The 17098-nt window shown below is 42.6% G+C and overlaps 1 protein-coding gene across 8 annotated transcripts in view; it reads left to right on the plus strand.

Annotated features, from left to right (window-relative positions):
- VEPH1 (ventricular zone expressed PH domain containing 1) overlaps nucleotides 1-17098 on the plus strand; it is a 96978-nt gene that overhangs the window by 62197 nt on the left and 17683 nt on the right. For 5 of the 8 annotated variants that reach the window (XR_009743203.1, XM_061452670.1, XM_061452669.1 and 2 more), the window contains 2 exons: nucleotides 8308-8447; nucleotides 12385-12519. The exons of 2 other annotated variants lie outside the window; for them this stretch is intronic. Coding sequence is in view for 4 of the 6 variants with exons in the window: in XM_061452670.1 (XP_061308654.1) it covers nucleotides 8308-8447; nucleotides 12385-12519 (275 nt within the window). In the remaining 2 variants the exon portion in view is untranslated. The remainder of the gene's footprint in view (nucleotides 1-8307; nucleotides 8448-12384; nucleotides 12520-17098) is intronic. One more of the 8 variants, XR_009743206.1, reaches the window with a different exon arrangement.

Consider the following 17098-nt stretch of genomic DNA (forward strand, 5'->3'; position numbering starts at 1 on the left):
AGTGCATTGCGGTGGCTCTCCAGAACCCATTACATTTATGCCTTCTCAATGTATTTTTTGGTAACTTAACTGTCAGACCGAGTTATGGCACGCATGCAAAGCTGGTAGTGTTAAAAAAATATAAACCAGCATTTCCTGAAGCTGGTTGCTTTAAAAATTACCCTTTTCTCCTATAAACGTATTTATTGTTTGCACACTTATTTGTAATCCAAAATGAAGAGATCAGGCAAAGAAAACTGAGGAAGCCGGAAAAAGCTTAAAACTGAAATTTAAAAAGTTGCATCCATTTCTTATTCCCTGATTTCACGTTTATGGCTGGGTTTGATTCTGTTCAGGAAATTTATGAGCGTACTTTTACTCCTATTAACAGATTTTATTTAATAGTAAAGGTTTACCAATGTAAATCAAATAATGCATTAATTGTTCCCAGAACCAGTGGCTCTGGACCTACTTGCCTATGAACCTCCAGTTTTAGCCCAGCGTATTAAGTTGGAATAAAAAACAATTAACTCTACTGATAGTCTTCTGTGTATATTTTTGTTCTTTTCCCCAGGCACAACCACTTAGTAGTGAACTTTAAAATTGCAACATATATTCTCTTGTTTCCTGTAGGAAAAACAAGTTGTTGCTGATTCTCTTGCTAGAAGTTTGACACTTGCCAGCAGATGTGATGAGAAATGTTTATTGATTGGAGGAGCCTTTCCTGGGGACCTTTGGGGCATTTGGTGACTCTGTGGTGTTTTGTGCCTTCCATTTCACACATTCTTCATCTTTTAAAATCCCTTTCTTTGTGTTACTCGGAATCTCCTTCCAAGCCAAAGCCAAGCTGAGAAAGGAGGAGAACTTATCATTCTTTATGGAGAAGGTGTGCCCAAGTTTCACCAGCCACTGCTGCCAGTGATGCAGGAAAGCAGGATGTGGGTGCAGCCAGGTACTATGCCCAGGCAGAAGCTGTGATGAGGAGCTGCTTGAGTGGAGGGATGCACAGAGCTCTAAAATGTCTTGGCTCAGGTCTGCTCTGAGGTGCTCGTCAATAGGGATGATTCATGGTAATTGGATAAAGGAAGCACTTGTTCTGTCTGTGCAGTGTGTTACACCAGATACTCGGCAGCAGCAGATACTGCTTTGCTGCTAATGAGATGAAACGAATTTATCTTTTCTCTTTTGCTGAGTTAACTGAGCAGCTGCTTAGTGTAAACAAAACTCTCATCCCATACCCAGACTTCTCACCTAATAGACCTGGTTTGCATCAGAGCTTGCTGGCCTCTCCCTGAGTAGGAGTTAGATCCAGGCTGGCCACATTTCCACCTGCGTGTGGAGTCACAGACTGAGACCCCAAGTGCTGAGAAATTGGTTTCTCTGATGTCACAAATGGGAGCACTGATGAGATGTACAAAATTTGCCATAATTGTTTCTGAGAAAGTCAAAGTGTGGCTCAGCCATCAGGCACTCATGGGTGCACAAGAATCTCATTTCTCACAGCAGTAATATAGTGGTGGCATGGCTACAGGAATGACTGGCATGCAGACCAGGGTAATGCGTGCATTTACTCAGGCCTGTCTATGCTAAGTAAGTGCCACAATAAAGACATACCTGATGTTATATTTTCTTGTCCCTCAGCTGTCCCTTTCTTCCTCGTGTTATCTTTCGATGTGTTGACATGTGCAAGGGATTTTACTGCCCCAAACAAAACAATTACATCTATCATCCAGCTCCAGGAGCCAGCACTCCTAAATACTCATAAGACAAAGTCTGTCTCATTTTGGGTTGGCTTTTTTTCTTTTTCTACAGTCAAAGCCTCTATGAGCCTGTGCAGTACAGAAGTGCTATTAGAGTTACAGATCTAGTGGCTGGAATGGTGTTTCCATAACTCCAAATTTAGGTCAGATGGGACAGGTTATTTGGTGAAACAGAAATCAGCATCAACACCCTGCTTCAAATTTGCTTTTCACATTTAGAAGAGGCAATAGGTTTTAAAGTAAAAAAAATTGTTCTAGAGTCTGTAAATGTGTAGCTTAAATGTGACCAATGTAATAGACTTAATGTCCTCAGGGAAATCAATTAATTTTTAACTTCCTCGCTCCCTTACATACTTTTGACCAATTATTTTAAAGAGCTGCAGATCCAGCTTTGCCATAACTTGGACTTCACTTCTCTAAAGCATATCAAAGGGCCCTTTAGTCAACACTGGATTGCCAACACTCATCAAGATGTGCTGTGTACTGAGACAGCTGTTGCAGAGTGAGTAGATTCTGTTGACAGGACTCTCCTGTGTGTTGTACCTTACTGATAATCTGAAAATTTCTTGAGGCTACATTAATCTCTCCTTACCACGTAAAGTCAGGGTGAGTGGTTGCGTGTTTCCACACATGGAATTACACAGGGATTCAGGGAACTACATTGTCTCCAACCTCTTAGGCTGAGACTGGTTTCCTTTCACCTTCAAAGCTTTTTTGCTAACCCGAACCTGCAAGTGATTTACTTTTGTTCTTCCTAGCAAAAATTGGTGTATGCTCCCCTTTCCTACCTAAAGCTACAGACCCGATCCCTGCTCACCCATCAGATTTCCCTTTGTCAGCTGCTCTGCATTGCCAAGTGCAAATGCAGTAAGCTGTTTTCCATAGAAATGACTGCCTTCCAATCTCACAGTGTTAATTGGTCTTGCTTTGTTGTATTTTCTGTACTTTAACTCCTCTGAAGTCCATTGGAATTAGACAAAGTTGATGCTTGTTTCACAGTATTTTATATAACTTGCAATGATGGACTGGGAAAAGTATCCAATATAGCTTACCTAACCTGATTTATGCACATGTGTTTTAGGAAAGCCCAAAATGTATCTTCTTAAACTGTGTATTGTACTGATGAATTACATCAGTAATTCATACTTCTGTATGAAATACATTTATGCAATTCATAAATACTGCAATGATTTTAAAAGCACCTTTTTTCACTCAGAGTATGTCTGAGCACAAGCACACGCATGTATGTGTCACATGCATGCTTTGTTCCTAAATGATCATGCCACACTTCTAACTTACCCGCAAGGTAAGTAAAAATGACCTACAGTGATGGACATGTTGAGGTTTCAATAATGGTTCATTGGGATCCTTTAATAGGATATTATAAAAGTGCAATATTATACTAGAAATATCAAAACCCATGGTGAATGTTACTACTCTGCTACAGTAGGATATAGTGAATAGACTGAATTGAAATTGCTCCACAAGTGGGGAAACACAAGAGTAATATTGTCATTTCTAGAAACATTCAGTGCTTAGGTTTGGCTTCTTATAGTACTGTTATGTTGGCTTGTACTTGAGTAGAATATAGTGTAACAGTGCTAGATATGTATCTGGGTCATCTTAATTTTTATCAGAATAGGTTTATTATTTAAATACCACTTTCTGCTGACCTTGGATAACTGATATTAGCTGTTCTATGTTGAAACTCATAGTTCATTGCAAACCACTGAAAAACGCATGTAGTGAACCTTGGCTTGTTACTAGATATTGCCAAATTCAGCACATCAATGCAGAAATAGTTATGAGTAATCACTCGTGCCAAAGGTTGGAAGAGTGTCTGAGTAGGAGGCATTTTTTCAGTTGGTATTGACAAATTCATGCTACTTTTTTCCAGGAACTAACTTTTTGCTCAGCCAGCATGGACTCCAGCCCTTGAAATTACATTTATTTTGGCATGTATTATCAGCCTCAGGATTCTTCTCAATGTCATCCACAATGTCTTGCTAAGCAGTTTGTTAGGGTTTTTTTGCGTCTTCATATAACCTTTGCAGTTTTTTGTTCTACAGCATTCAGAAACCTCCTTCAGAGTCCCTTTAAACACAGTCCCACCTAGCAGTGGGCATCCTTTCTCTTAACTGCTAACTGGGGGCTGGTATCCTGGGATTCTGCAGCCTTCTGCTCCCAGCTGCAATGACTTCTTTGGAAGATTGCCCAGGTGGGATTTAATCAGATTGATGTGGACCTACTGTGGACTCACTGAAGATTGCAGGAAATCTAGCTCTGGACTCTGCTGCCTTGCAGTTGCTAAATGCAATCTAATGTTTGCCTGCAGCCTTTAAACGTCTCCCGTGTTTCTTGTCAATTCATACATTTGTAACTGAAAAAATAACTGCCATCCTAACTGAAGAGGAAGGCGTTGACTGCCAGCTCCTTTTCGCAGTGGCAGTGTGTGGTTTATAGTCTCTTTTAGCTAAGAGTGATTTCCCATAATGAATTATTATACTTTTCACACACAGGAACCAAGACCACCAAGCCTCTACTTCTGGTTGAGTGTACTGAAGTTAAAGTTTTGTTATCATCTGTGATGCATAAAACAGGGGTCTTTAGTTTGGACCACGCTGTTGGAAAAGTATTCTGTCAGCAGCCTCCTTGGAGCAGCATGGAATCATGGAAGGGTTTGGGTTGGAAGGGACCTTAAAGATCATCCACTTCCAACCCTCTTGCCAGGAGCATGAATGCCTTCCACTAGACCAGGTTGCTCAAATCCCCATCCAATCTGGCCTTAAACCCTTCCAGGGATGGGGCAGCCACAGCTTTTCTGGGCAACCTGTGCCAGTGTCTCACTACCATCATAGCAAATAATTTCTTCCTAATATCTAATCTAAATCTCCCGTCTTTCAATTATCTCAGTTTAGCAGCATTTGCATCTTTGTTGGCTTAGCTAAGCCCTGGCTTTCTACTGCTGAAAGCTAATGATCATACAGACCTTTCTAATAGTATCCCACTGTAGATTTCAAGAGTATGTTTGCGCTTAGTTGATTGATGTGATCCAAACAGAACTTTTACAATTCCAGAGGATTTAGTCAATGTGCACAATTAATGTTGTTTTCTTCAAAGAGCAGTCTACAAATGCCCAGTGCTTGGCATCAAGCCACCACTTTGTGTGGTTCTTTCCTCCTTCAAGGCAACATTCTCCTGTAACATATTCATTTTTTTCAGGCCTTCACAGGAGGAAAGAGTGCCGTATTTCCTAACACCACAGAGGGTGCCTCTCTTTTTGGTGTGTTTGATGAAGACAGCTCCTCTTTCCATCGCTGTTTCACAGGAAAAGAAACATCTTCAAAGTAGCCTTCTGCTACTCTAGAGGCACATATGGATGGTTTTCTTTTTGGCTCACCCATAGGCTAGGGGAGCTAGGACTGGTCTAGGTCCTTCCTCCTGTCTCTTTGGTGGGGAGTGATTCAGATGATGCTTGTAGTGCTGTTCAGCTCCTCATTTTGACCTGGTTCATGAACTCCCTCTCTGGGAAGAAAGCTTACTGCCTGGTCTGACCCTCTGACCTCCTAGTGCCTGTGAGTTTTCTTCTGCTTTCACTATTGCTCCTTCTGCCCCCTATTTGGCTTTTGCACCTGCCTGTGATTAAAGATTAATGAACACCCCATTAGTTTCCAGATAATCCAAGTTTCATCTGCTGTAATGTTGCTGAGCTCCTCTGAGGAAGGAGTGCTGTTGTCATCCCTTGCTTTATGGTTGCTACAATCTGGTTTGGTTCTTGTGCTCATTTCCAAATATTATGCATTGCTTTGGCTTGTGTGTGTTTCCTCACAGCACATGTAGTGACTCTACTGTTTTTTGCAAACTCCTTTAATCTTCCTGTGCCTCTACATCTCAGATTCCTTCTGTGCCTCAGTGGAGTCTGAGTGAGCTCTGCAGCCCCAGCTTGGTACTGGTGCCCTCCTTCACTCAGCAATTTCAAACAGATTTCTCAAAGGATATCAGAGTGATTTCCACTTGCCAGCTTCTGAAGTTTTTTCTCCCACCTTAACAACCGTCTGGCTACTCTACAGCATCTTCGACAGCTTCCAAACTCTCAGTTTTGAGTTTTCTGCATTTTCAGAGACAATCTGATCCATTGATACTTTCATTCCAGGGACCCAGACTTTCGTGCCTCTGGTAAACTCACTCCTCATACACTGTGGTTTATGTGAAATACTGAGTTTATTACATTTCTCTTCTATGCTTTCATGTCCTGATAGATGAAAAATGTTAAAACCAACAAGTATTTCAAGATGGTCTGTTGCTGGACAGAAGGGCCTTCTGATATCTGTCTTCCTTGTTCCTGGCTCTCATTGTCGGTAGATCCAGAAGGTCATGCTATTTAAACTCTCTCCTCCTAGTCATGTTCTCTAAAAAGTTACAACTCATTTTTCCAGTTAGGATATTTTCTTACAGCATTTTATTCCTACATCTTCAACGCACAGGGGCTCACCAGGATACCATGAGACTCTGAGTAATGCTGCCTGCGCAGCTGGCCCGTGTCAGCCTTCTCAACTGGTGATTCATTCTGTGGATGCTGCACGGTGAGATCTGGCTGTCCAATGCCTCAGGAGCCTGCACTGTGCTCTCTTCTCTTTGAAAACACTTCAGCTCGGTTCTGTAGATGCTGGCAAGCCAAGGCCTCAGGAGTAGTGAGCAACAGTGGCTTGGTGCATAGATCTAGTGGGCTCATCAGCCATTTCATGGCAGCTCATCTGTCTGTCTATCATTCCTGCCTTTAGCTAGGAAACTGGGTTAGCTGGTGGGTCAGGTTGTTCCTCTCCCCTTCCAAGTTCAACTCTCCAGCTGAGTAAAGAGGGCACAGCTCTCTCCTGTGTTTGCATCATGGTCATGAACTAAGGATCTCTGTCTCTTGTTTTCCATACCTTTTACCTTGGATAGCTGTTTGTTCCTGTTTAAAGGGGCTATAAAATACCACCACTATTTTAAGTTAATAAAAAGTCTGAATAGGTTATCCCTAGCATGCTGTTATCATTCTGAGTAGTCATCCAAAGACAGAAAATGAGGGTTCAAGGTCAATACTCTGCAAAAGTGCAATTGTGCATCTCAAGGGCTTCATTTCCAGTTAAAACCAGCATGAGAAGTTCAGAGTCAGGTAACATTATGTGACGTTATAGCTCTGTACTGAGCAGCTGATCCCAAATGTCACCTTCAGATTGCATGTAACCACTGCGGGATTTTTATCAACAGGTGACATGATCACAGCTGGCATAAATGGTCAGTATTTAACAGAGTGGTGAGAACTGGAGACGCTCTGCCTGTCTGTAGTGCCCCAGAGCTGGGACTGCAAGTCAGACTGCACTTTTGGAGAAAAACCTCTGTGTTGAGTGGGTGACACTGAGTTGCGGCTGTGAATGGACATTCAAAGGTGATTACCCACCTTTCCTGGTGTGTAACTGTGCATGCACCTGCAGCCTCCTGTCCAGTTGGACCTCAGCTCCGTGCCTTTTCTTCTCCATATGTTTTCTTCTGCAAAGTCTGTGGCTGGTGTGGCATTGTGGCCAGTGGGCTCTGGTAGTGGCTGCCCTTGCATTGGCTTGCTGATAGGAGTTGTGTCACGTTGTGCCTTGCAGTACAGCAGCAGCAATGATTCGTTTGCCTCGTGGGTTTTCCCTCTCAGAATAGCTGCAAAAGCTGCCACTCCCTGGCCTAGTGTGTAAAAATTGGGTATGACCAGCAGATTTGTAGTACATATGCTTGGTAAGAAGTGGGAGTTGTAGGACCTGGACCCTTTAGAAGCCTGGCTGTAGGCAGAGCATCTCTGCATGGGCAGGTTCAGGTGGAGCTGAGCTCTGGAGCTACAGCTCCTGGGTGGATGGGGAGAGGGACTGAAGCTGGGAGTCCTCACAGTGCTGGGCAGGGGCTGGCAACTCAGCTCCCTGAGGTGACACACAGCTCAGTGAATACTCACTGATGCTCTTCTTTGAAATGGTAGTATTTTTGGTGATAAATGTATAAGATGGCCTGCACAGAGAACGTGTGACATGCACAATAGCGTTGTAAATTGACTTATGCACCTTTTTGCTCTGCGGAATCCACTGCATATGGGAAGTACTGTAGCTTTTACCAGCGGCTGAATGATCCCATTCCTGGCTAGGAGATGCACTCCTCCATCGCTACAGATGTCAGCTTTTAGCTGCACAAAGTCTCAATAAGGATCCCACAGATATCAGACTCCCATGTGGTTGTTTTGTAATAGGGAATGGTTCTGACAGATGTCTATTTTGGTAAGATAAATATTGGTATCAAATGCAGGAGAAAGCAATAGGAATGTAAACAGCCTGACTGTGCACTGTCTTGTACCTTTTGCATTTGGAAGTAAATGATGACTATGTAAGATTTAAAGCACAGGAGACCAAATTTCCCTAGTATTGTTCTGAAAGCTGCAGGAGTTGACCCAGACTGAGATACCCCCTTAGTGGAAATGCATGCCCTCTCACTGGTAATGGACAGTTAGGTTTTTGTCTTTTATGTAGTTAATTTTAATATTCTGTATATTTATTTCTAGATACTGTTAGAAGCTGTGTAGCAAAGCTGTTCTTCAGCTGTCCACTGAAGGGCCATTACTGCCTGTACAGTAAATCCAGTTTTACCCTCATCAGCCAGCAACCTTCACTGTGGATCCATATCATGTTCCTCTTCCAGCAGGTGTGTGCAATACAAATTCATGGCATCCCTACATTGTTCACGTTGCACTTGGAAAGAATGTTTTAATGTTTGTTCAATACACTTCTAAGCCACTGTGCTTTGTGACCCCTGTGATTTCTTCTAAAGCCATTGTAGTAGTTTGAAATGATTTTGCATTTTATAAGTTTTTAAACACAACAAATTCAAACAGTCTGGTGAGATTACAAAGTCTGGGGATAAAAAAGTGGGACTAAACCTTATTGCCCTCATTCAGGCAAAACTTCCAGTAAGTCCCAGGTGCCTTGCAAATGAATAGGAATATTGCAGTACATTTGCAGGGGAACAGAGTCAACCCTGAGGCTGCGGGTGGAGGTTTGAGGTGCAGCACCCACTGGGATCTTTTTACTGCAGACATTTTGACTGAGCAGGATTTACAAATCTGATTATTGCTATTCCCCTACCAACCCTACAGCCACTTCCCCATTTAATACTGTTCCCAAATCCAGCCCAGTATTTGGACCTATGTGGTCTTTCTTAATAGATTACAAATAGTATGACATTGTAAGAGAAATCACTACATTCACACTTCAAGATTAAGCAGGTGGGGTTTGTGTTAAAATGGTAAGCTTCAGCTTCTCAACCTGTGTGGAGCTGTTTGCTGCAGTTCATAGAATCAACCAACCCTAAAGCAACCTTAGAAATACAAAGGATTTAGCTGAAATTTAAAACATTCACAGTGAGTTATGCTGTTAATTTAATTGCTTGAATCACTCTTCCTTGTGTTAGTCCCTAAATACGTACAAAAAAAAAGGTTTTTAAAAGATGCAGGTCACTGGGAGTATTTGTGTGTTTCAGTACAAGAATTGGTTTCTCTGGATCTGGAGGTGCCTGTGTAAGCTGCTTGTGGGAATGGGGGCTTTGCTGTAGATGAAGAATGGGGATGGTCAGGAGTCAAGCTGAGAGGTGGCTGGGGAAGGACAGGACAGTGACAGAGCAGAGCAAAGGAAGCAAAGAAAATAAAGGTGGTGAATTACCCTGCAAATGAAAACCTGAAGAAAGAGATTGAATTTTAACAGGACCTAGAGAGAACAAATGAATTATGTTGCAGGTGTACCTTTTATCCCTGATGAGAGGAAATCAGGTATTGGAAAGTATGAACAAAAGTACAAAACCACACAAAAATGTGAAAGGAGGAGCAGATGCAGAGGAGACAGGCGGCAGCACTGGCTTTTCTCGCTTGCCACTCTGCAGCCTCCGCTGCCCCTGCCACTGCACTTTAGCGCAACGACCTCTGCTCTTTCTGTGGTTGATGGTTTGAATCAGTCACACTGACAACATAAGCACTGATTCCACCTTTAAAGCCTCATGCCTTGCCTTTTCCTGATCATTTCTTCACTAAAAAATCTCTCCCTTTAAGCCCTTCCCAGGTAATTCTGAATTTAGCCCTGCCAGTTCCATCTTTTATCAGGACTATTGAGCTTCACATAGTTCCCAGCTCACAGGGGAAATACTACTTTACTTCCCCATTCCTCTGCACTGGGGTGCCCACTGCCCTCCTTCGCCATCCCCATGTGTCTCTGTTAGGTCTTGCTTCCTTCAGACACTGCCCCTACACACTGGTCCTTCCATTGCCTGCTGCTTTCCCTGCTCTGGGCTAGGTAATTGCATTTGTCCCACTGCAATGCCTCTTTCCCTGCAGTCTTGTTAGTTTGTTCCAGCTCTGCCAGTGCTACTCCTGGCCCTGGGCTCCCACACCAAGGAGCCCACAGCAGAATTACTCCATGCTGCCAGAGCCAGGCTCAAAGGATCACAGTTTAGTTTGCCTTTGCAAGCATGCTGTAAACACAGCACTTAATACTCGGGGGGGGGGGGGAGGAAGGGAGAGGGAGAGAAGAGGGAAGGGAACTAAACAAAGGGTTTCTCCTGTGTTGCACTTGAGTATTGAAGTCTGCTGTGCATCAGGATGGTGTTTGATGTCAGATAATTTATGATTTTCTTTTGTTTGAAATCCTGAAGCTTTTAAGTACTGGGTATATAACTATTACTAAATTAAATACAGGGCCCTAAATTCAGCCCTGGGATGATGTTATTTAAGCCTGCGAAATTGTACAAGAGATAAATTTGACTTAAAATGTATTTATAGTGTGTTATTAATAACTTAAATGAAAGGCTGGTGATAAAAATGTCGTTTTCAGCAGGTCTGTCATAGATTTACAGACAGATGGCTAATACACAGTTTCTGACAGTTTCAATGCTAGTTACCATGTTTTTTTCTTTTTTTGCCAATCGCTCCATATTCTGTTTATCTTTGTGTTCTGCAAAAGTAAAAGCAAGAGAGACTTTTTCTCTCAGGTCTCCAGAACAGATCCTTAACTTCATGACCCTGTGTTCTATTTAATTTCTAAAATATTAGTGAATAGTTTTATCATGCTTCAAAATCCTTGAATGGAAGTTGTGAAATGGCAAATTATTACTGTAGGACAATAGGAAGAGAAGTATATGTCAGTGAAGATCTGAGAAATTGTCTTACAGTTAAGTGATGATTAAATGGGACAAAAATGGAGTAAGTGTTAATATTAGAGTGGTTTCAATAGGATGCTTTGGTTCACAGATTCATTCATTAAAATAATCCTCTAATGCTATACGATTAATGCATTACAATTAATGATTAAAGCAGGACAGGGTCACATCACTATGGTAGCACCAGCAAGCAAGGGGCTGTCGAACGTGTCCCTTTCTAACACCTTCTCTAGAGTTACTCATAAATTTGCCAAACACAAACTAATTGGGCTGCCATTTTCCTGTGCCAGGTGGCTGCCTGGAGCTGGCTGCTTCTCCCTTTTAATTCGAACAAAATGATCTGGCTGTTTCTGAGAGTTTAGCCGGAAAAAATGCATTGCCTCAGCCACGATAAAATTCCCAGTTGAGTCTTACTGAAACGCGTCTGTGTCAGTTGGATGCCAAACAGTGGGATTAGGATTGTTCAGTTTCTGCTTAGAAAGAGAGGGAGTAATGTCCATCCAGGAAACCTACATTAAAAGTAGGTTCATGGTTCATATTGCAAAATCAAATACTGGAAATATGGAAAATCAGATTGTCTTGTGCACTCTTAATTTGGCTCCTGCATGCAAATAGATATAGTAGACGTAGAAATGCTAAGCTGTCTCAGCCACAGTAGTGTTCTTGTAACATTGACGTTGTGTGCAGTATATACAACAAAGAACCTAATACTGTTGAAATACTAGAATAATTCGAAGCAGTATAAGGTTGTATCCTTGCTTTCGTTTCAAACAGGGAGCTTTGGCAGTGAAAGGACTCAACCCAACACAGGTTTCATCTTGTTTTGTGAATGTTCACAGGCTGAAAATTCCTGTACTCTGCCAGCAAAATCTGTGTTGAATGTGTTCTGTGGAGGGTTTTTTCTCTTGCATTTCATCCTGCTGTGTGTTCAGTGCAGTCACAATTGTTGCACTGTTACTCTTCCCCACACAAGGACCAAGAGCTGCAGTCAGGTCCAAATAAACATACACAAACCTGCAGTGCTTCTAAGCATCACTTTGCATTCACTGGTAAATGATGTGTCTTTTCCAGAAAGTTGCATGTCACTGAGATCTGCACCTGGTTCACAGAGGCCACTGCTGCTAGTGTTTTGATAGACTAGCATTTCAATACAAAAATGACATGCAAGTGGCTGCGCATAGTGGTAGTTGATAGATAATATTTGGTGAGCCGCAGACTGTAAAGACGTGTAATGTACAATAAACAAGAAAAGCCCCAGAGGAAATGAAATACTGGAGGATATATCTACTTGTGTGCATATCGATCCATCATAACTTCTCACAGAGAAATGAACTAACCCCCGGTTATCTGCATGCCTGCCTCACTGTAAGAATGAGAAGCTCTTTGTTAATGACAAATTTAAAAGTGCCTGAAATCCTGTTTTCAACATTTCCTTTAGAGCTTGTTTGCAGAACCTTTGTCCATACAGAGTAATCCTGTGCAAGTCCTTAAAGCCCTGTGGGAGAAGACACAGCTTAAGGGGACACATAGTTTTGAAACTGCCATCATTCAGTCTACATTTCCACACCAAAAGGTAAGTGGTCTTGTTTTCTTTTTTTCCTTAGGAAAAAATGTAGAACTTTGCCCTGACCTTTAGAACAGCTGAACAAAGACCCTTACAATAGCTACAGCAAGCCCTTGTTGTGCTCAAATTGTGACAAACAAAACTTCTTTCCCTGCCCCTTCCCTTTCTTTGCCTTAGTTCTGGCATCTTCCGAGCATTTCCACTTACTGACATGCCAAGTCCTCTTCTGGATGCCTGTAAGGTGCATGTCTCTGACCTCCCTTTTATAAGAAGCACTCGCCTGTGGGGAGGTTGAAAAATGTTCACCAGCCATTGTATTTACAACCTCTGCAAAGGGTCCATGGTGTTCCTTTGTACCATGCTTTGAAAGGTCTGCAGGCTAGTTCTCCACCCCCTCCTCCCTGCTTCCTGTGGATTGTTCCCAACAGGATTAAAAATGGTGATGCTACACGCGGATGTTTCCCTGTTTGCAGTTTCAGACTGTAGATTCAAATTAGCTGCCACTATGGACTGTTTGGCAGCCACTTGGAAATTCACCTAGTTAAACACAGACTTGGATTTTATGGAAATGATCATTTGCACAGGCACCATTAGTTACCCCTGATGTTACTGATGTTTAAAAGATTAATCTTTCAAAGCTGTTTACTGTCTCTGGGATTTCAGCAAATGCTATTTCAAAGCTGTTAATCAGGCTTCTTGGAAAACGACGCTGTAGGATTGTAGGACAAATATCTATTTATTCCTGAACATCTCCATCCAGCCTAATTGGATGAAATGAATTGTCAAATGTGATTTTAAAATGCTCTCTCTCAGAACAGTGTACGCATGAAGATGTCTGACTGAATAAGATTAATTTACCAAGGCTATGGCTGATTTAAATAAAGGAGTTTTGTTAGGAACACCTGCTGAACCCCCAAGATAATGTTGCATTGAAGTGGGAACTCCTGCTGTGACTTCTTGTATGAGGAGTAGGGCATCCCCGCATCTGAGACCCAGCTTATGGACCAGTTTTGCTTAGACACAGTGGAGCTTGCACTAAGTATTTTAGCTGCTACTGAAATCCTAGCTAGCTCATCCAAAGGCATTAGAAGTGCTTTTCTGTTCAATACTGGTTTAACTTCAGTGTGTGCCAAGGTCTACTAGTCAAAAGTCAGAGCTGGTAGAGTATGAAGGAGTTTGGGGTGAATAAAAAGCTTAGGAAAGAACATGCCTTCATGGGTAGGATTAGATGTAGTGCATCACACACACAAAGTCTACAAAACATATCAAACACCCCAGAAAAGGGATTAGTCTCCAGAACATTGGTTGCATAATCCTACTATTGCTCTGATACTAGCATTTGCGCTACTCTGGGAACTTTCATCACTCCGTGACAGTAACAGTATCTCTGAGTTCCCAAAATATTGGAGCTGGAAAATGACATACTGATGTTCAGTGATTTAATGAATTAAGCAGTGAATTGAATTTTGGAAACCCGGGAGCTGCAGATTGTCTTAAGAGCCTTTGAAGGCTGAAGAAGGTCAGGCAGATCTAAAACACTTTTAAAGACTTCAGCATTCAGTCTTGGTCTCCACAGTATGCTGCTGGATGTACTTTCTCAGTTTTGGTTTTGCTTATTAATACAGAACCTGAGTTTGTTTCTAGTGCACTTTCCATTTGGTTTACCGAGCAAGAAAAGTGCCATTGAGTTTTCTGGGAGTGAGACCTAGGCTTGCTGTTTCCTTCGGCTTTTACATTTCCCAGAAAACCTAGTGGGAATATTTCTTCCATGACCTAGTCGATACTTTGCTTGACAGACTGAGTTTCTGTTGTAATGTGACTTTTTCATTTCATCAGTTGTTCCCATTGCTAATAGAACTTCTAATGTTGTGAATTACGTGACAAAATTATTATAGTTGTTCATATTATTCCTCTGCCAGTAGAGCAGGAAGCAAAATTATGCAGGTGGTTGTTACAATAAAGGGTAACACTTTTAATCTGAAACGTTTTGAAATCTGTTGATGTGAATACAGCCTCAATGTCATCTGTTACACTTTATATTAAGTTTCATGTGTTCTGTTATAGCAGGGTCAGAATGCTTTATCAGAATTGAGGAATTTCTGTGCTGTGAGCACACAGGGAAGGTCCAACCCCCAGTAGCCAGCAGGAACCACAGCAAAGCCAGTGCTGCAATACTGCTCTGCAATCCCTGTTTGCCCTGTGGCCAATCCAGAATAAATTAATGTAGGGTTTGGTTTGTTGGTTTTGTTTTTTTTTCCAACATGGATTCTAAAGCATTTTGCAAACCTGGGTTAAAAAAAATACACCAGTGGTTTATTCCAGGGTAAATTTGGATAAATATTTTCAGATTTACATCACTGTAAGCAATTTTCAGTTTCAGCCCAGGATGGGTGTGCAAGGGATTGCAGCAAATACCTGGCTTACAGATATTGCAGCAAATACCTGCCTGGTGTTGTGTTTCACCAGGCAGCCTCTTCATGCCACAAAAAATATTTATACAAGATGGCTTAAGATGTGCCAGAAGTAAAGCATTTCCAGATGTACATCCTTCCAGATTTCCGTTCAGTTGCTTCATAGTTCTTTATCAAAGTATATGAAGGACACATTACAAAAACTAAGCCATTTTTGAGCTTGTTTCTGAATTCTTTGTGTTGACTCATGCTGTGTCAGAAGAGTGAGATGCTGGCTACTTTATGAGCCCCATGTGATGCCTCTAAGAGAGTCTTTTGTTGAGCAGCCTTGCAAGGGAATAATTAACATTTTTAAGCCATTGTTCTGTTCTTTCCTTTCCTTCGTTTGCTATCTCTGTTTATGTAGCAGAAAGAAGTGCTATGTTTTCACAGTGGAGGCACTGAAGTTTTCAAGACAAAGGAACATGGTGATGAGATAAATCTTTTCTCTCCAATTGGGGTTTTTTCCCCTGTGCTTCCCCTCCTTGAAATAAGTGGCTTGTTGAAGATTATTTCAAGTGTACTTGAGCACAGAGTGGAAAAGAAAGATTGCTGCATTGACATTTCAGTGCTATTTCGCTTTCAGTCTAGAGCTGGCTCATTGCAGCCACTAAAAGGTTTTTTCGCAGGATGGAGAAGCTCCTAGACTTTCTGTTCAACGTCATCTGTGTGCCCTTATAATGTCGTGTGCTGACCCACTGAGAGCAGTACCACTGTTATTTTGCACATCTTGAATCCTCCCAAATACAGGAGGAAGATCAGGGCACATTGGGGCAGGGTGCACTGCTGGCCATGCTCCGCTCTGCCATCCCCTTCTTGAAGGGAAATCTGCCCCTCCACTGGGAGCCTGAAGTAGGGAGGAGACCATGGTGGGCTGGTGTGGTCTGTCCCTCCACCCCAGGGAGGACCTATTGGGGATCCCACACCATGCACAAAGTATCTGAAGGGAGGCAGGGACATGGACTGTTAGATCCATTGCTGACTGAGCAGCTGGAGAAACATGGAATGAAGCTGCACAGTGCTCCTGCTGCACAACACAACAGCCAGCTCAATTTCTTGATTGTATAGAATTCCTCTTTGGAGGAAAATAAGAACTTCAGCAATAAGAACACCCAACAATGTATAAAGAGCAGTTATAGAGCAAAACAACCAAGTTTTATCTGTGATTGCCAGTACAAGCCAGTTTGAGTGTGCTGGGTTAGGGCAGCCCAGCAGCTGACTGCACAGAGGTATGGATGCAGCCCTGACCCCAGCGAACATGCACAGGAGGCATAGGGAACTGCACAGCTGAGTGCTACAGCGGAGCCCACCAAGGCAGCCAGGGAGTGCAGGGGACCTCACTGCTGCAGCCCAGACTCTCATCTCCCACATGGGCTCAGATTGAAAAGCCTGGCTGTGTGAGGCTGCTACCCTGCAGCACCTTCTTGCAAACAAAGCTAATGTGTGTCCAAGACCGTTGTTGTGTGATCACTGTCTTCCTGTGTGTTATGAAGCCCATTTCTCTGCATGTTGCTTCTGGAAAGGGAAGAAAACCTTTATTGTTTGGAGTTTCTCAGATGACGTGAGCCATGCTTCACGTTCTGCCTTGCCATCCTTCCTACTGACAGCCTAAAACCCACTGGGAGATGGCCTCTGGCATACAGAGGGGGCACCTGAGAGCTCCCATTAAGCTAAAACTCAATGTTTGGCTTAGCTGAACTTGTTACCCAAGGCAATGTCCAGAGGTCTGAATTGTTCTTGGGTGTTTTGGTCCTTGTGAAAACAGCTGTTTCCTGGCTTTTTCTTGGGTTGAAAGAGGCTCTGAAGGAGAGACATCTTGCTGCCGGGTCTCCCTGAGCCAGCCAGCCTCCTGCTCCCTCTCCTTTACTAGAGCTTGCCTGAAAAGGCCCAAATCAGACAACTACATGCTTTGCACAGCCTTGCTCAGTCCTGTGAACTAACGTCCCTGGCAAGGAATTGTATTTTCCCCACTGGCTGTGTAAATCCATGTTTTCTTTGGGCTGCAGCATGCACTGTTGCAGATCTATGAAGACCCTTCACAAATAAATAGGAGTGTTTTCTGACTGGTTCTGGCTCTTTTCTTCATGTTTGCAATAACTTGGTTGCTGTTATTTAACACCAACCTTTAAGTGTGAAAT

The sequence above is a fragment of the Pezoporus flaviventris genome, unplaced genomic scaffold (genome assembly GCF_033815535.1).
Source record: "Pezoporus flaviventris isolate CSIRO_AGI_PZ_B2104156 unplaced genomic scaffold, CSIRO_AGI_Pfla_v1 ptg000013l, whole genome shotgun sequence".
Classification (NCBI taxonomy): domain Eukaryota; kingdom Metazoa; phylum Chordata; class Aves; order Psittaciformes; family Psittacidae; genus Pezoporus; species Pezoporus flaviventris.